The sequence below is a fragment of the Tarenaya hassleriana genome, unplaced genomic scaffold, assembly GCF_000463585.1.
Source record: "Tarenaya hassleriana unplaced genomic scaffold, ASM46358v1 Cleome9, whole genome shotgun sequence".
NCBI lineage: Eukaryota > Viridiplantae > Streptophyta > Magnoliopsida > Brassicales > Cleomaceae > Tarenaya > Tarenaya hassleriana.
In genome coordinates, this window is record NW_010971389.1 from 4,389,775 (window position 1) to 4,409,836 (window position 20,062).

General features: G+C 33.7%; 3 protein-coding genes and 1 long non-coding RNA gene across 6 annotated transcripts; 2 read left to right on the top strand and 2 right to left on the bottom strand.

Annotated features, from left to right (window-relative positions):
- Positions 1 to 834: 834 nt before the first annotated feature.
- LOC104804426 lies at positions 835 to 1,947 on the bottom strand. Its single transcript, XR_770353.2, has 2 exons — positions 1,695 to 1,947; positions 835 to 1,319 (listed from the first exon to the last, which is right to left on the bottom strand). It is a non-coding gene; the product is annotated as an uncharacterized LOC104804426 (long non-coding RNA).
- A 2,916-nt stretch (positions 1,948 to 4,863) lies between these two features.
- Positions 4,864 to 9,982, top strand: LOC104804427 (probable protein S-acyltransferase 23). 2 transcript variants are annotated; one of them, XM_010528722.1, is made up of 13 exons: positions 4,864 to 5,196; positions 5,612 to 5,752; positions 6,036 to 6,148; positions 6,558 to 6,637; positions 6,954 to 7,117; positions 7,726 to 7,861; positions 7,945 to 8,044; positions 8,249 to 8,306; positions 8,587 to 8,661; positions 8,775 to 8,873; positions 9,192 to 9,270; positions 9,383 to 9,531; positions 9,635 to 9,982. In XM_010528722.1, the coding sequence occupies exons 1-13, from the start codon at positions 4,954 to 4,956 to the stop codon at positions 9,812 to 9,814; spliced, it is 1,617 nt and encodes a 538-aa protein (XP_010527024.1). In that variant the 5' UTR covers positions 4,864 to 4,953; the 3' UTR covers positions 9,815 to 9,982. The 2 variants fall into 2 exon arrangements, with proteins under 2 accessions (XP_010527024.1, XP_010527025.1); XM_010528723.1 differs by lacking the exon at positions 7,726 to 7,861 and having other exon boundaries at positions 6,954 to 7,091.
- Positions 9,983 to 10,446: 464 nt separating this feature from the next.
- LOC104804428 (DUF21 domain-containing protein At2g14520) lies at positions 10,447 to 14,074 on the bottom strand. 2 transcript variants are annotated; one of them, XM_010528724.2, is made up of 11 exons: positions 13,429 to 14,070; positions 12,726 to 12,802; positions 12,551 to 12,634; positions 12,343 to 12,456; positions 12,123 to 12,209; positions 11,785 to 11,924; positions 11,574 to 11,661; positions 11,383 to 11,456; positions 11,148 to 11,272; positions 10,795 to 11,066; positions 10,447 to 10,701 (listed from the first exon to the last, which is right to left on the bottom strand). In XM_010528724.2, the coding sequence occupies exons 1-11, from the start codon at positions 13,604 to 13,606 to the stop codon at positions 10,657 to 10,659; spliced, it is 1,284 nt and encodes a 427-aa protein (XP_010527026.1). In that variant the 5' UTR covers positions 13,607 to 14,070; the 3' UTR covers positions 10,447 to 10,656. The 2 variants fall into 2 exon arrangements, with proteins under 2 accessions (XP_010527026.1, XP_019056907.1); XM_019201362.1 differs by lacking the exons at positions 10,447 to 10,701; positions 10,795 to 11,066 and having other exon boundaries at positions 11,154 to 11,304; positions 13,429 to 14,074.
- Positions 14,075 to 18,619: 4,545 nt separating this feature from the next.
- Positions 18,620 to 19,286, top strand: LOC104804429 (pathogenesis-related protein 1-like). The gene has a single exon (XM_010528726.1). The coding sequence runs from the start codon at positions 18,670 to 18,672 to the stop codon at positions 19,162 to 19,164; it is 495 nt and encodes a 164-aa protein (XP_010527028.1). The 5' UTR covers positions 18,620 to 18,669; the 3' UTR covers positions 19,165 to 19,286.
- The last annotated feature ends 776 nt before the right edge of the window (positions 19,287 to 20,062 follow it).

The window sequence follows — 20,062 nt, forward strand, 5'->3', positions numbered from 1 at the left end:
TGGAATGATGTTTGATTAAGAAATATAATTTTTTTGATATATTTTCAAATGACGATAATTTCTTTCAAATACATATAAAAATGGTATGTTGATGATTTTCTTTTATTTTTAAAATTTTCAATTTGAATTTGTGAAACCATTATGCTCCATCCAAATGTAATTTTTCCGGAGATTGCATGATGACTGTTGTGTTTGAGAATTCTTTCCACATTTCTCTAATTATATATATGTTTTATTGGTGCATCACATCATTCACTGCTAAACTAATATTAGGTCTAGTATTACACATATTAATGAACTTAAATTCAAATATTTATTATGGATAATTTCCTTCGACTGGTTTGATTATTGATCATGAATGATTCCAATTTGCAAATACGAGAAAGGAATTGAAAGAATAAGAATACCAAAGAAACAAAGAAAACGAATATGCTCAAAGTGTGAAGAGTTAGAAGGAGAATATGGATTCTAAGTAGGCGCGACTGTTTCGGTATTCGGTTTGGGTTCGATATTTGTTTGGTTTGATTTTTTCAATTCTAAAAAAATATATGTACCAATCGATTATTGTATCTTATACTATTGTTAAGAAAACAAATTATATTTTTTAAAAACAATTCGGATTTTTCAATTTTTTTAATTCAGTTAAAGTTCGATTCTAAAAAATTTAATGCTATTAAAAATTATCATTCGATAATCTTGCACGGTTTGATTCAAAAAGGGTACCAGTTTTTTTGGTTCACTACGGTTTGATTTCGAAAAACCGTACCGAAACACCCAATCCTGACCAAATCAATGTCTCGCAGATAAAAAGAGAATTAACCATAAACCGGACAATGAACCGGTTAACCCAAAATCACTTAATCACATGTAAACTGATGGAAATCATCCATATATCGAACTAAAAAAAAAAAGAAGAATTGTGCCGTATCAAGAGAAATGCTTTCAAAGTTTGCGTTAGTTTGCATCGTCTGTGTAATAGTTTCCGTTTAATGCGTCAATAACCTACCAACAAAATACAATATTTTATTTTTATATGAAACTACATTAATTTTTTTTGTTTACTATGTACCGAATTTCATTATTAGTAATTTGGTAACGAAAATAAAATAATAGGTATTAATATTTTCCCACCAACCGAAACCTAGAACTCGAAAAAACTTGTAATAAAATACGAAATGTATACTGATTATTCGATTAAGTAAAAGAAAATGATCTCCCTCTCTTAAAGATAAGTCACAAATAAAGGTTAGTCCACACATATAATTGTGGGATCACAACAACACTCGTCCACCAAACAACAGCAACACAGAGCTGCGAGCCTGCAAACCCCACAAATAAATCATTCGACCGACAAAGTAATTCATGAATGAATCCGAAAGAACAATACTTCCCATAATACAGAATTGACAAATTTAATTAATATAATATACAAATTTAACCAACATAGAGGAAAATATATACATCACAAGATCGTCACCTTAAGAAAATTAATTACTGAAAATCAGGTAGTTTAATTTCTGGGTTTTTTCTAAAGCCTTTTCTTTTATTATTGGGTAAATCAAGAGAGAAAAAAGCCAGAATATTTCTGATCCCATAATGGTCATTACTTTCTACGTTATTTTGAGATCATGACATATATAGATCCATACATACATATATAAGTATGGAGAGAGAGAGAGAGAGAGAGAGCTTACAGTCCTTCGATGAAGCCGGGCTTTCGCTGCGGCGGCGGAGGGGGCGGCGGAGCATAATACTGCGGCGGAGCAGCCACCGGAGGTGGTGGTCCTTGCGGGTAGTACCCCGGCGCCGGGTATGGGTATGCGTACTTCGGGTCGCTCATATTTCGCTAAGGAAAAAAAATAATAATATACAAATATTCGGTTGTATGAAAAATAAATTTGAAGCAGAGATTGACGAATATGTAGAGATATGAAAACCTTGATGCCTATACGTGGTGAGGTATTTATAATAATAATAATAATAATAATAATAATAGGAGCATTACTTTATTATTATGCGAGCATATCTTACATTGATTATATATCGGTATTATTATATTATTTTGAGAAAATCCCATATAAGTATCCGAACTCGTCGAAATGTGCCAAATAAGTATCCCAACTTATAATTCTGTCAAATCAGTACCTCAACTACTATATTGTGACATATTAGTACCCGAACTCGTAAAATTGATGTCAATTCCCAATTTTATCCCTAACGACGTTTATTGTCATGTTTTCCGTTAATTCTATGCTGAGTTGGACGATACGTCAGTAATCCACGTAAGATTTACAACTTAAACTCAACTTAAACAATACCAACAAAACCGGTTCCGGAAAAATTCTCTAAATTAAAATTAGGGTTTCTATCTTTTATTTTAACTCTCACTTTATGTTCCACCTCCTCTCTCTCTCTCACCGACAGCGTAGTCCATCTCTCCTTCAAATCTTACGTGGATTACTGACGTGTCGTCCAACTCAGCACAGAATTAACGGAAAACATGACAATAAACGTCGTTAGGCATAAAATTGGGAATTGACATCAATTTTACGAGTTCAGATACTAATATATCACAATATAGTAGTTGAGGTACTGATTTGACAGAATTATAAGTTAGAGTACTTATTTGGCACATTTCGACGAATTCGGGTACTTATATGGGATTTTTCCTATTATTTTATTTTGTTTTTTCTTAGGGCTTTCACCGACTACGTTTCTCGTATATCTATGTATGTTGGCGGTGGCTTTCTTATTTTTGTTTTATGTTGTTTGTCTAATTTCTCATCGGATTCTCGAACGATTATTTTAGTAAATAATAAACATATTATATGGTTATCATGTTTATAAAATACTTACCACCCAATAGTAAGTTAGAATAGAAATTCTCATATAAGATTTTTTTTTTCCGTGGAGGATCTTGATTCCTCTCGTAGTTTATAAAACTTTATTAAAAGAAATTCGAATCCTTTTTTTTGTACATAAAATTTTTATTCAAATATATAAAAAAAATAAATAATCGTTTTTACGTAAGAAACACCGATTTTTTTTTTTTAAATATAAATCTCAATAAATTCTAAAATATAAGCCATCAAACTAAACTTATAAAAAAATTGTAATCGACGATATAATACACATTGTTTTAGTAAACAATCCATATAAGACGAATCCCATCAATTGAACCAGTCTCGATTCTGAATAATAATTATGTTTAGATAAAAAAAAACTTATGAATGAAATTTAAATAAAAAATTCTCTGCATCTATTTCTCAAGCATTTTCACCATTCACAGTTCCTTAGAGATATTATTGATAATTTCAAAAAAATTGCAAAAACATTATAGGCGTGGCGTGGGAATATGTGTTGTGTAGAATCTTCTTGAGAACGGATAGATGGGAATTAAAGCGGGTGCTTACGGTGTAAAGCAAAGCCAAGTACTCGCTTTTCTTTTTTCTTTTTTCTTTTTGCCTTTTTCTATAATTTATTTAAAAACGTATTTATTCTCTTTTTCTTCTCTTCAAAGTTTCTTCAAACTTGTTTCACCTTTAAACGGCTTACTCTTGCGGTTAATATCGCATTCTATTTAGTTATTATTTTTTACCGTTTATATGAAATTTAGATATGATTTAGTTTGGTTAAATTTGATTTTTTTATATCCAAACTCAAATCTATAGTAGACAAATATTTTTTAAATTTTATTTTTTTGGACAAACTCAAAAAAACCTTCTACTTAAAATTCATTATAAAAAACCATCAACTATTAATTTTGAGGAAAAAAAACCATTAACTATATAGATTTTTTAAAAACAAATTTTCATTTTAAATTTGTTATAAAAAATAATCAATTATTAATTTTAATAAAAAACTTTATTTATTAAAATATAAAAGTGTATATAAATATTAATAGATTATAAATTGAGTATATTTTATTGATTGCAAATATTATATTTAAAATTCTATTATATATTATTATTATAGAGATTGTAAATTATCATTTTAATTTTTTTTATAGATTTATAAAATAATTTTAATAAAAAATTATCAACTATTTGAAATTTTCAAAACATATTCTATTTTAAATATAGAAACCTATAACCAATAAAATGTACTCAATTTACAACCTATCAAATAATAACATATAATAAAATTTTAAATTTCATATTTACAACCAATAAAATATATTGAATTTTAAATATAACATTTGTATACAAATTTATTACATAAAGATTGATATTTATAAATATTTATAAAATTTTTAAATATTATGATATAATAAATTTAAATAAATATTATGTTTTTAATGTGATTTTTAGAATGATATAATTTATATATGTTTTTTCTTTAAATTTTATAAATTTTTATAATAAAATTTAAAACAAAATATTTTGTAGATAAATGATTAATTTTTTATAAAAATTAATTCACGATTTTTATAACAAATTTAAAGTGAAAGATTGTTTTTAAAAATTTTATATAGTTAATAGTTTTTTTATTCAAAATTAATAGTTGATAATTTTTTATGATGAATGTTAAATAAAAGTTTTTCTACCAAGTAGAAAACTTGAAATTTTTTTTCTGAATTTATCTATTTTTTTCGACTTCTTGACTGTGATATTTTAGTCCTATTTTTGAAATAAATATAAAATACTTCGTTTTAATTCTTCATTTGTAAATTGTGCGAAAAGAAAATTTTGTTTTGTTTTAAATTTCAGTTTCAATTTATAATTTCTCTTACAATTGATTGATAAAAAAAATACCATACTAATTGAACAACCATGATTTTTTAATCTAATAAAAGTATTAATTATTAGAAGAGAAGATTAAGAAAAAACCCACCAAAAGGAGTCAAAGGACCATCATTTGACCAATTCCTTGACCGGATAAGTCAACCCGAGAATCCCAAATCTGGAATCCGAACGGTTCGTCTCTCGAGATCGATTTTGTAACCTCGTCCAGATGGGTTCGTCGGAGATCGAGGTAGTGACACTGGGTTCGAAGTCTCAACAGCAAAACCCTACCGGCGATTTACCCGCCATCACCGACGTCTTCTCCGCCTGCGTTTACGGCGATCTCCGGCAGCTTCGGAGCTTCGTCGAACATGGCGGTGCCTCTGTTTCTCTTCCCGACGGAAACGGCTACTACCCCCTCCAATGGGCGTCGCTCAACAGTTTCGTCGATGTTGTGCAGTATATCATCGAGGTATCTATCACTTTAAGTTACACGTGCATAAGACCTCGTTGAAATCGAGCTGAAAACTTTCAATATTTCACCTGCTTTTCGAAATTTTCTTGTTTGATTATGGGTAGTCGTACGTTTTGATAAAATCTGTGTTCAAGTTGGAACTAGGATTATGGAATTTGGTTACGGATGCATCTTTCGTAGTATAACTTCCCTTAGTTCATGGAAGGATCTTCTTGTGTTACACTTGAACTGTATGATCACGTTGCACTTTAGTTCTTTCCTGCGAATTCTGTTCCTTAGGCATCCATTTCAGACACTTACCGCTGGTTGTTCTTATTTTATTGAATCTTTTGTGTTCTCTTACTCAATTTTGATTATAAGTATCTGGGTTTGGGAATAACTATGGATTGGATGGCTTCATTCATCTTTATAGCATGGAGGTGATGTGAATGCAGCTGATCATATGCGACAGACAGCGTTGCATTGGGCTGCAGTAAGGGGTTCAATTGCTGTAGCAGATCTTCTCTTGCAGAATGGAGCTCGAATTGAGGCGGCTGATGTGAATGGATACAGGGTAAAAGCCTTTTCCAACTCGAGTTTATGTTTCCAAACTTAACGGAAACAATTGCATAATGACGTTACGTTTAGATTATAATCGTGAACCTTATAAAATAACAACAAAACGTAAAATTTTGGGGCAGGCGTGAGGTCATACAGAATGAAATCTTTCTCATCTTGCTAATTTGTTCTCATTGACTGATTGATCGATATTGTTTGCCTTCAGATATTGCCAATTTGTTTCTCAGCTCATCAGTGGAGCTCTAATGTGTCTTTTGATAATGCATTTTCTGATGCAGGGACTGCATGTTGCTGCTCAATATGGACAGACAGCCTTCTTAAATCACATTATTGCAAATTATGGGGCTGACTATAATGCACTAGATAATGAAGGGAGAAGCCCCCTTCATTGGTATGCTCACTGAAGAGACTAATACATGCATTTGTATTGCCTTTTATACTCCTTGAGACTTTGAAAGTTCATGAGCTAGTTCTCAGTTCTTTTGAATTATTTTATCTTGGTGTTTTGGCTTCACATCCTTTTTTTTTCCGATTTCATATTTTACAAAACTCAATTTTTACTAGTTTTACACAATCTGATTTTTGTGCTTTGTTACTTTTTTTTTTACTGACACATGAATAAATCTTATCTTTTTATTTCTAGTCAAAGATGGGAACAAGTTAAGACATGTATTTTTTATATTTTTGAATCTTTTACTGTTTGGTGGCACTTAGTTCTCTGTTGATATCCTTTGAGTAGTTCAGGTGTTTTTGCAGACTGCCTTAGTTAAGGCTTTATTCCCCTTGTTCATATGACTCAGGGCTGCTTACAAAGGATTCACAGATACAATCAGGTTACTTCTTTTCAGAGATGCATGCCAAAATAGACAAGACAATAAAGGTCATTTTCCTGAGCTCTATAAATTCCATCGATTCTAAAACCTACCAAAATCAAAAGGTGAAGATGCTATTCTGTGATCGGTACCTACCATTTTGTCTGTTAGTCTTTCAAAATGGGTGAACAGTACAAAAACTAATTGTTGTTTTTGGACTCTGATAGCTTAAATCTATTTAGTAGGTAATAAAAGAATAAAGAAATCTAGAAATTCTTGAGTCTTGATTGTCGAAATGTTCAGAATGCTGATGTTCCGATGTGATTTTGACTCCTGAACAACTTTTAACCTAGAATCTGTGCATAAAATCATTGTTACTGCCAGGTTGTACTCCTCTGCATTGGGCGGTAATGAGAGAAAATATTGAGGCTTCTACTCTACTTGTTCATGCTGGAACAAAGGAGGAACTATTTTTGAAAGATAGTGCTGGATTCACTCCTCTTCAGCTTGCTTCTGATAAAGGTCACCGGCAACTTGCTCTCTTCCTTGTACGTAACCATTTAATGTTGCCTGCCATCAATATACCACATGTAAAAGGAAAGCTTGAGTTTCATGTTCTAGGCTATGCAGCATCAGCTTTTAGAAAGTTCATTTGTGAGTGCCTCCTTTTTTCATCCTCTTGCAAGTAAAAAGGAAAACTTGAGTTTTCATCCGCATTTTTATTATAGAATTCAATGCATTGAAGTAATTTCTTTTATTGTTTTTTGTAATTATCATAAGCACAAGAATTAGGAAATGATAGTACTGATTATTCGGAAGTACAATATTGCATCATGGTTATAATCTAGGAGCATACTGGTTTTCATGTAAAAGCCTCTAAATATGAAACAGGGGGAAATTTGAGAATCTATCTTTCCCTGCTAGAGTTCAATTCAAATTTTACTTGGGTATCCTACTATGCACATCACAGTTATAAAAAAACGTCTAAGCTGGATGTTGCTGCCTTTTTAACCCGTGGAATTTAGAGTTACCATTATGAGAGATGGGTAGGTTGAAATTTTGTTCAATTTGTGTTGTACAACATGGTTTGCATGTATTATTTTTTTTAGTTTTCCTATTCCATGTGATGGATGATTGGGAATTTGTAACTTTCCAGTCTAAGGCAACGCAAACTCATAGTAATCGTGTGGACAAGATGATACGTGGAAAGCTGGGAGATAAAGGCTATGCTCCAATTTTGTTTTGCTTAATAGTAGTTCTTATGGTTCTCTTCATCATATCAGTAATTACAGGTGAAAAGTTCATGCAAGGAAATCATTAAAGTAATTTTATCTGTGGATTGTTTATTCATGCTGATATCTTACAATCGATGTAGCTCCTGATTTCCCAAAGGTGACTGCCACTGTTGGACTGTGGGCATGGATTGGTCTTACCCTTGGTTTTTGTTCTCTGATAATGTTATATCGGTGTAGCAGGTATCATGTTCTCTGATAATGTTATACTGGTTTAAAATTGTAATATTTCTTAAAAGAGTTTGTTCTGTATAAATTCTTCGTTAAGACAAGCGCAACGGTGAAACTGATGCTTGTTAGTTCATGTACTTTTGTAGTGTGTGTAGGGCATGTGTATGTTGTGTCTTGTTCTTGGAGTGTGATTAATTAGCTGTCTCTTATGTGCAGCAAGGATCCAGGTTATGTAAAAAGAGCTGATGAACTTAATGGACATCAAGATGCCAATGTATGTTTAACCATTGCAAAGCACATACTTGTTTAGATATATTGTTGTACTGAACAAGTCAACTGTATCGTAATGGAGTTCCGTTTAATGTTTACATATTCATATCCTGAATCATGTTCTGTTCATTAAGGCTTTTCTGTTGAATCAGGTCAAACTTGTCGATTTTAACAGGGTGCATGAAAAGTAAAAATTAATTTAACAATGTAGGTTTTATGCTGAAGCCATTCATTTTTTTGCTATTATGTTTCTGTTCACATGATTATCTTTTGATATTTCACAGGATCCGTTGATGAGTATCGATTTGAACAGCTTGTCCTGGACAGGAACTTGGTCTCAGCTCTGCCCGACTTGCAAGGCTAGGACCCATTCCTTTCTCGGGCAAAATAAGTCGCAATTCATGATGGGTTTCTAGTTTTTTTTGCTGACATTAGATCTGTTTGCTAATTACCTTTTTCACATTCTATTCAGATAATTCGACCAGTTCGTTCTAAGCACTGTCCTACCTGCAAACGCTGCGTTGAGCAGTTCGACCATCACTGCCCCTGGATTTCCAACTGTGTCGGTAAGGTAAGAAATACGGCCCCCTCTATTTTACACCATGTCATGACGTTGTTATTACATTCTTGTTCTCATTTTATCTGTTTATTACTTATAAAATGAATTGTATAGCTTGTATATGGTTGTACAAACGAGTGTATATGTTGTAAGCCTATTAAGGATGTACACTTGCATTGTTGAATGAGTAGCATAAATTTAACAAACTCCTCTGCTTCATTTTCTCGGTTTTTCTCTTCTGCCAAACACATTCCGGTTTGGATTTGAGATGGTATCAGAGCTTTTATTCTCATTTTATAGAGGTGAATCTTATTATTACTCTTCTTGTAGAGGAATAAACGCGACTTCTTGGTATTTGTGCTGATGGGAGCTTTGACATCCTCCGTTGGTGGCTCGATCGCTCTTCAAAGTATGTTATAGAAAGAAAAAAAACCAGACTCTCAGAATGTATTTCAAGCCCATGGCAATTTGGGGATTGATGAATGAATGAATGGTATTAACACCGTTTGCTATTGCGACAGGAATATGGACAGGAATTCCATCGGTACGAGCAGGAGAGTCATGGATTCACCATATTGCTTTCAAACATCCCGGGGTTATCGTCTTTCTCTTCTTCGACTCTGTCATTTTCATGGCTGCTACAACATTGACGATTCTACAGACCTATCAGGTGACTTACTGCCATTTTCGGGCCTTTTCCAAAGAAAGCGACCATACTATAAACCGACATAACTTTTTTTTTTCCTCTTTTGTTTTCGGGCAAAAAAATGCAGGTAGCTCGGAACATAACAACGAACGAGATGTCAAACAAGAGGAGGTATAGTTACTTGCGAGGTCAAGATGGTCGGTTTCACAACCCTTATAACCATGGATGCCGGAGAAACTGCTCCGATTTCTTCGTTCATGGATACACCATGGACGACGAGGTTGCTAGATCTCCCACGCAACTCTGAGCATATCTGTGATTCAACTCTCGTGTTTATGTTACAAAATCATGAACCCTAATTCTCATTGTTCCACACAGCAGCGTCGGCCTCAGGATACGTATGATCTTGTTTGATTTGATTCTGTATCGAATTTAGCAAATGATACCAACAGAGCTTCGGACAAGATTACGACTTGGATCTTGCAGGTCGGATCGCGGCGGCGTTTCTCTAATTTTTTAATGGAGAAATTACGTGTCTGGAAACCTGAATCTCGTATCAGAGAATAGTTCCAAGCAGTTTCATAGATACAGAACAGAGAGCACGGATGCGAATGCGGTCATTGAAAATTGATGCGTATATCCAAGAAGAACCATATACAATATTATATATACATATATATATATCCTATTAATTTTTAATATATTTTTTTTTATCTTCTCTCGAATACACGAATTTTTTAAATATTCAAACCCATTATTAGTAGCATAATTTTTTTTGTTATGTCTATTTTTTAATATTATTAAATATTCAATTATGATATCCGAAACTTACGCATATGAGTTCGGATACCCAAAATTATTCGGTTACCCTGTACTGTTTTCCCCGGTTCGGTCGTTTTTAGCCCTTGACCTTCCTTAAAATTACAAAAGAGCCAGACATGTCTCCTCCACTAACGAAGAAGGAAAGACCAGGAATGAATGGAGGAAATGGTATTATGAGATGTGGAGATTTTCGTTGATTTAACGGATGGAGTTTGATACATTTGCCGGAGATATTATCCACTTCAGACAAAAGACGTACATCGGTCCTCTTGCTTGTCCGCTTCTTTGCCTAAGCTATTAAAGATTTGGCATTTGAAAGGTTCCCTCTTACGAGTCTTCAAAATGGTGATCCGTCTCATCAAATATCTCTTCCTGCAACCCACAACACACGGCAGTGCAAGTAAATACCGACGAACTTACCAGAAAAAAGAAGTGAAAGACGGGTGGATCCATCGTGAGGCTTACCTGAAGAAGTTCTTCGATGACATCCTCCATTGTAATGATTCCGACAGCTTCTTCCTCTTCTGCTAGTTTCGGCAGCCGATTCCCGTTCAGATTCAGAATGTCAGCGTCGTTATCCTTTGACCACTTCTTGCTCCTCGACCCTTGCTTGAACGAATTCGCCCGGTTGGGAAAGCTCTTCCACTTCTGCAGCGACCTCTTCGTCTTTAACATCCTCTCTTGATGGGTTTTCTCGTTATCGACATCTACTCGGACTTCCTTTACTACTACCGGCTCTACATAAACATTCACCCATCACAAAAGATGTGATCTTTATTAAATATGTTATGCTCACCCAGTGACAGAACACAGCTTACCAGCGACAGAATCATTGCTTGGTAATGGATGGACTTTGTCGCACTGTCTCACAACCACAGCCATGTGGCTGTGTCCTTTCTGGAACTCATTCAATATGTCATACAACGGTAAAGTTTCCGGAACTCTAGAGGAACAAAAGAATGAACGAGGCATAAGCTGCGATGAAGAAAGAACATTCAACCGATCTTATTGTCTCTAGATTCAGAAATCAAGCTTTAACCGGTGAAAAGATACCTTGGAATCCTTCGTATGGTGATGTTTTTTACACGGATTTCTTCATCTGGGTTGATAGACAATAAATTCTTCACCTGAAGATAAAATCAAGAACGACCGAATCCAAAAGGATGAAATACAACTGAGAACTGATAGGCAATGTCTAAGACATGAACAAAACAAGAAACCCAAAGCTGGAGAGAAGATTCTACCAGAACAAGTCCAATTATGTTAGTTGGTTGCTCATAATAAACTGGAATTCTGCTATGCCCTTTCTCTAGAATCAAGTTCATCAAATCCCTGTAGAAAAATGCAAAGAAACCCAAGATACGGTAAGTTTGACATGACCATCTTTGAAGAAATTAATCCTCAAATGAGCATTTTTTGATATAATGGTTTTCAGAAGAATAGCCAAACCAAGACCTGTCGAGTTTGAAATTTATATCAATCGCAAATGTATCAGAGATCGGTGTCATTGCGTCTTTAGCCATTTTCCCAGATAGCTCAAGAGCCCCAGCAATGATTGTTGTCTCATCGTGAGTCAACTCTCCGCCCTTTCCAGCCTGAAAGAGATGAGAAGTGATGGGTTATTCAGATATGAAGCATTAGAAGAAACTTCACATTTTTAATGACAAAATAGAACGAAACAGATTTGCAGTATACGTCCTGTAGCAAGAGATATGAGCCTATAGATAAACAAAAAAGACACGGGAGTAATATATGCCTCAAATATTGAAATACCCGAGAAATACAAGACATACTTCGTTCCCATGCAAATTCACAAGCGTTTTCAGCTCAGCTCTCCGGAAGAGGGCTACACGTCCATGACCCAGAAGAAAGTCGAGCAGCTGGAAAATGTTGAGCACAAACAAACACAGCGGAAATGTTCATCAGAAGGCAGAAAGTTTTGGCCAGAGCACAAGTTCTTGGTCCCTTGCAAAGAATTTTGCAATTCGAAATAAGAGATACAACAAGACCCACCTTGCTAATTGGCCATGCAACCGGAAAGCAGATCCAGACAAGAACACGGACAAATGGTGCCACTGTTGCACCGATGGCCAAACCATGACGGGAACAAACTGACTGCGGTATAATCTGCAGAAAGTATTAAGTCAACTGTGAACATAGTCTTCTTGAAACATATGCAAAGTAGATGAATGCAAGTGACTGAAAGCAAAGATAGACTTACCTCACCAAATAGAAGAATCAATGTAACTGAAATCAGAATAGCACCCCATGCCGTGACAAGAGCATCAAGAAAAATAGGAAGCGTCTGTAATGTAAGGAAAAACCATTACAATCATTAAGCACTATGTCTGAAGCCGTACAAAGACAGCAAGTCACTAACAAGTCCCAAGATTTACCTCCATAGCAGCTGCATTGCATATAAGTAAGGTGCAAAGCAGCAGATGCTGGTTTTTTACAACTGGTAATATCTTGGCTGCAAAACAACCAAACACAATTCTGACCATATCATGCAAGCAAGAAGTAGGAAGCCACACCATAAAGAAATCCAAATCATGGGTCTTGACTTATACACAGAAAGCTGATAATAGCATCAAGATTTTTAAACTAAAATACCATCAAACATCAGCAAAAGGCACCGACTTAAGGGAAGTTATGTGTTTTGCAGAACCCATTTATCTGATAACCAATTTGGAGATTCAGCTTTAGAAAAGTATGCAAATGTTCTTGTCAGCATATACAATATAGCCAATCCAAACACCATAAACACAGTACATAGGATTACAGTAAACATCAACATGTTTGTGTCAGATTGATGTCCTGAAGATTTTGGAAGTATGTGGGTTGAAAAATACCTCGAACATGTGCCTTGTAACTATACATGAGACATATATGCTCGAAGATACTACACAAGCCGTGTTAACAAATCGAATTTTCAGGTGGCTGAAGAATCAAATTCTTCAAAAAGAATATCAAAAGGCAAAAAAACGTGCAAACTACATGCTTTATCAATAGAAGTATCATAATCAAACTACAAAAAGGAGCATAAAAGATGGGGACAAAAAGGAACAAAATAAACGAAAAAAAAAATTCAAACTTTACCAGCATGTTCACGATCTCTGGGTGTTCCAGATTTGGCAAGAACCTCAAGATCAACAAGACTCATGGACATAAGACCCAGCGTCAGACCAGACATCAAACCAGCGAACAGAACAAGCAACACTATCACGAGTATGTGTATGAAGAACTCAGTCCCGCAGCATTCGTACTCCACCGCCATTGAAAACCCGTCTTCAAACACCCCCAAAGAGAATAACCCAGAAATCAGAAACTCTTAACCCTAGGTCAAAGACAAGACATATTCTTCAATTCCCGCAAATTTATCAGGAACAGTATCCCGGACAGAATGCGGAAAAGAGACGGTCCTCTCCAACGAAAATGGAAACTGCTCGGAATCAAAGTCAATTAAAGCGATTCGAATGTAGAGACGTCGAAAGGTTACAGGAAAACGGAGATTTCCCGGCTCGGACAAAGCAATCGAACCGACACGGAACCACTGCCAGACAAAAAAAAAAGCCTGCTTTTCGGGGAGAATATAACCAAAAAGAACAAAACAGCAGAAGAAATCAGATGGGCAAGCTCCGAAGTTCCTGATAGAGCATGTTTTTGACAGATTACGTACACAAACACATCAACGACAACCAAGAAATTGAACCGAGAACGAGCGAGACGATAAAAAAAAATAATAAAGAACGCACATGCGGTGGGATCGTGTTCATATACAGTCCCCGGTGATGGTGAAGGCCGCTCGAGTCATTTTCAGAAAGCTGTTTACCATCGAAATGACTATAACACCCCTGTGTTGAAGCGAGGTCTGCTACTCAAGGAGGGTATTTTTATCATTTCATGTGGCTTTATGATATGATACGGTAATGATACAATGCTTTGCTACTCGACAGCGAGAGATTCCTGATTCGATTCACTCATTAAACTCCCTTTTTAGATGCTTTTAATTTAATTAATTATTTTTTAAACTGCCATATCAAACGTTTCTGTTTATAACATAAAATAAATTAATTGTAATTAGCAACTTTCATGTCAGCAAATCCTGCATCATGCCTTTCATAAGTTGTCTTGTTCTATTATGGTCCACTTGTGAAAATTTCGCAATTATTAATCTATATTTTGTTTATATATTGTTTTTGAGTAGATGCAAATTTGAAATTCAAATATTTTTTGATGATTTATCGATTTTGTGTTTTACATGTCATGCTTCGTAAAAAAAAACTTATTTAATTATATAAATGTAATTTGAATGTGTTGATTTTGGTATAACATCAAAGTAGGATGAATCTATAAAGCAAAATTGTTTTTTAAAATAATAAAAATTTGTGGTTTAGTTACTTAAATAGAAAACAAAAAAGTTGAGAGATGAAAATAATTTAGATTAAAAATGTAGTTTGTATTTAAATATTTCCAAAAAAAAAGTTGTTTGTTTTATATACATCTCATAAACCTTGTAAGTTATTACAAGAAATATTTATGTAACGGTATCAATATATTCATACATGCTCGTAGGGTGAATGGCAATCAATTTTTCATGAGGTTAAATATAATACGTAAAATAATGAATGAGTTAATATGTTCGGATGTAGCATTATAAATTTATAATATTTGAATGTTAGAATCAGTTATTATTATCATTATGATAATATACTATATAAAACATTATTCAATATATGTACGGTATTTTTTTGTTTATTTTGCACAATTTTAATCTGATAGAATTTCATCTCGAATATACAAAAAAAAAAATCAGTATATACTCCTATTTATATGCAGAAATATCGGAGTATATGTTTACATATATATAGAATAAAGTGGAAAGCGCACCAAATCACACATATGGAAGAATTATTAAAACTATTGGCAAAGTTTTCACGTTACAAGCAACACAGCGATTATTGAAATAATTTGTACGAATCACATGCTGTCACGATGCAAGAAATTCGTTAAACTATTTAATTTTTGGCTTATAAAAGAAATATATATACAAAAAAAGTAGTAGACGGTCCATTAATTGGACAGACAATTAGGCCCCAATTTTGCGTACGAAAACAGCTGTGACGTCGGAGAGGCGTGACAGCGACTTCCCTCTGTTTGGCAACAACGATTATCATATCTCGGCTTTGAATTCAATCATTGTATAATTATTGTCGCTATCTCCAATTTGCATGATCACGTTCTCAGAATTTCTGCCTTTTTTTTTTTGTCAAACCGGGAAGTTCACCTGCGCCTTTGACCCAACTTATATCTCTCTGGTTCGGGAGCAACTTTTGAACACACAGTCTTTGGCTATACCTCTCCCTCACTGCATGCCTGGATTCGAACCCCTGATCTGGAGGAGAAACACCCTCACATCTAATCCAGATACCACTCGACCACAGATATGTGGGTGAATTTCTGCCTTTTTATACTAAAGTTATTACAATTTTTTATTTAAAATCAGAATTTATGTTTTTTTTATACTAAAGTTAACTGTCACATCATATACGTATATAAACTTATTTACAAATCGATTTCAAGGGCATATTGATCAATGCGGAAATTAATTCTCGAACAGTAGAAGTTCAAGTGTCTGCCGGTTAGAGAGAGCAAGGGAAGTTTCGGCCTCGAGGAGAGGCCTCGGAGACACTGGACGAATCGGAGGGTTTGGAGAAGAATGAAACGACGTCATTCTTGGTTGTCCCATGAAACGTATTGGAAGGCAAAATCGTCATTTTTCTAAAGGTGTAGTTTTGTTCGTTTATATAAGAAAATTGTTGGATAGAGCCATTTAGGATTTCCCTTTGGATTCAATCCGGTTCTATTTTGATTCGGATTTGATTTTTATTAATAAAAATATTTTTTAAAAAAATAAAATTTCAATTTTTCTTTTATTTTTCTATTCGGTTATATTCGGTTTGGATTCAACTTTCGGTTTTATAATAATCGTAATCATTCAATTTTTATACCGTATTCGATTCGGTTAAAATTATGTTCGTTTCAATTATTCTGCCACTTACCAAATTGTCGTTGATCTAGCTAGAATGATATAATTTCGACTATTACAATTCCGTTATGGACCAACGATTCATTTCTTAAAAAACAATTTACATTTTAGATTTATGATTTATCGCCTTCGATTGTATTTTATTAATTGTAACAATTGACATTAATATCTAACATGTGTTTTGTTGCGTTAAGGTTTTGTCTATCCCTATATTCGGCAGATCTCTTTTATATATAGACAATTCAAAGGTGATGTAATAATTCGCTGAATAATATATAAAAATTATAATTAAACGTCATAATTACACGTTTAGGAAGCGTGTAATTAACCAACAATAGCATATACATGTCTATTGATAGAATGGAAAATGAGGCTGAGATTTTGACAAAACATAAAATGGATAGAAATTCCACCGTGCTTGTGGAAAATTTTATTCTTAGTTTCAAAAGAGCCCTTAGTAGATATAAATATATATATATATATATAGGGAGAGAGAGAGACATGCTAATTATATGTAAAGATACATACATATATATATATATATTATATACGTACGTATATATACTTAGGAAACATTCAAACATGAATATACACACGTATGTATTCCTCGGCACGCGTGTTCTTCAATTCTTTATTTTTTGTTTCGAATTAAAAACGTATTTTCCCCAGTATCTCTGTATAATGGAACGTACTTTTTGTAGTAAATTGTATTTTCACTATCAGAAAATAAATTTCTAAAATATAATTTGTACCGATAAATTTTTGAAGACGAATACCAATCTGAATCAATAAATTAAATATGTTTACGGTTAAGATATGAAAAATATGATGTTATGTAATATGATAATGTTTGAATCGTTCTTGTCATCATCCGGGGATAAGCTTTGTACGTACATAATATATATCGAATATGCTCGTGCATGAATAATATGTGAGAAATTAATGGTACGCGTGAATTTCACATTCTAATACATTTAGGTGCGCTTTGATTAACAAAACCAGGGATATGATCGAATTATGTTTTTATTTTATTAGGGTTTTAGATTTTTCATTGTCATCATATTTTTTAATAAAATTTTGTACTGATTGGGCCTAACATGATAACGACCTAAATAAGAAATGTCTCGATGGCTATAACGACGTTACATGAAATCGAAAACTAAGAGATGACGAAAAATAGTTACAGCATTTTAATCGTGTCTTATAATTAAATATAATGTGCATAATGTTTTGGCCGCTTGGTAGAGGAGGCTGCTTGATACATATTGGTACGATATTTTCCTATCAATAATCTATGAGGTCCAAAATCTTGCATGGACCCTGGCATATGAATTAATAAAGGTCGAAGAAATTATTCACACAAAAGTTACAACTGATCATTATCTTTTTCTATAATTATAAATGACATAGATATCTCCATATCCAATTATGGAGTAAAATTGTTGTGGACGCTGAAAATTCATTTTTTTCCCCATAGAGATCTATCGGCTGCTTTCCCTATAAATACGTACACGACATATATATATATATATGCTGTGGAAATTCTGATTGGAAACTAAAAAGAAAAAGAAAAATCACTTGCATCCTCAAAACACCAAAACAAAATAAATAAAAATAAAAAGCAGAAGAAAATATTATTCCCCAAGATTTCCCAAACCCTAATATTAACATGATTAGCCAAACTCGAATCCAAACCAAATTATATATGGTAATAAAAGATCGAGTCTCCATTTTAGGAGGAATATTCACATAGATTTTTCGGAACATGTGGAAGATATAGTTGAATGGAAAGTACGGATAAATTTTTGAATTATAAAAAAAATATATTTAGTGGTTGTTCTTAGTAAAAAAAAAGCCATTCTATTACACTGGCATCTATATTCATTATTATTATTATTATTATTTTAATTCCAATATTTCTGAAATATATTAGAACAAATACACGAATTTGCTTCCAAGCAAACGGTAGTTGTGGAAATTTTTATTATTAGTTTCAAAAGAGCCATCAATAGATATATATATACACACACATATGCATATATGTAAAGATACATATGCATGTATATATATATAGAGAGAGAAAGAGATGTATGCAGATGTTACTCATAGGAAACGTTCAAATATGCATATATACAAAGCCTTGATGCAGAAGATGGTTATTAAACTGCATTGCAATTAGTTGAACATTCAAAGGCTCTTAGACTTGAAATTTCCAGATCCCCTCCCTATAAATAGACGTTCCATGCAAGGCCTTTATCTCATCACCATCGAAACACAAAATAAAAAAAAAAATGATATTCCCCAAGTTTTCCGGAACCCTAATCATGGCACTACTTGCCCTAGTCATGGCTCAAACCCTCCAAGCCCAAGACTCACCACAAGACTACGTCAATGCCCACAACAGGGCCCGGGCCGAGGTCGGCGTTGGCCCCGTCTCGTGGGACAACACAGTTGCAGCCTTTGCCCAGAACTATGCCAGGCAGCGAGCCGGGGACTGCAGGCTCATCCACTCGGGCGGTGGCGGTCGGTACGGTGAGAATCTGGCCATGAGCACCGGTGGATTGACCGGGGTCGATGCCGTGGCCCTGTGGGTGAACGAGAAGGTCGACTACGACTACAATTCCAACACGTGTCGGCCCGGGAAAGTGTGTGGACATTACACTCAAGTGGTGTGGAGAAACACTGTTAGGATTGGGTGTGCTAAAGTGAGGTGCAACAGTGGCGGGACTTTCATCACGTGCAACTATGATCCTCCCGGCAACTACGTTGGACAAAAGCCCTACTAAGATATGAAATATGATGTTATATATGTAATAGAATAATGCTTGAATAATGCTTGTCATCGTCATCTATGGATAAGCTTTGTATCGAATATGCTCGTGTATGAATAATATGTTAGAAAATGGTACACACTCTTTAAAATTATAATACAGAAATTAAATAATAAATAAAAAAACAGAAAAATATTAGAACATTGTCATTTTATTTCTACACCCATCTTCTTGAATTACAATGAAAATAGTTCATACTAGAGAAATTATTAAAATTAATTAAAAAAAAGATACTAATGACACAAATAAGATAACAACATAATTGATATAATCAATATCTTGTTCTTAACTGATATTATATCTTTAATTATTAATTATCAATCACATCTAATCTCCATATAATCACTTAATCATATTAATATCTTTTTTTTCTATTTCAACCCTTACGAGTCTTGGTGTTGGATTTTAGATTCGAATACATTTTATGTTTACTTTGATTACCATAAAAAAAGATCCAATTATTTGGTTAGGGTTTTAGATTTTATTTCATTTCGGCGATTTTGTAGAACAAAGTTATCCATCCAATCGTGTTCAAGTGTATATATATTCTCTAGCTTTCTTTCTTTGTTATTCTCGTTTTGTAATCTTTGATCATATCAAAATGACAATGCCATCATCTGAAATTGAACATGCTCCAACCCAATCGTATTGAAGCATATATCAAAATTGGGGTTATTCCTTTAATTTGTTATTCACGTTTTGTAATATTTGATTAATTGATTATCTCATTATTACAATGTTCTGAAATTTAAAGCAATTGGCTGATTATTATTTACATTTTTTTTTGCTAATTTCTAATAATTTTTTTAGCTCATACTAAATTATACATATTGATCAAACGCTTGTCGGAGCG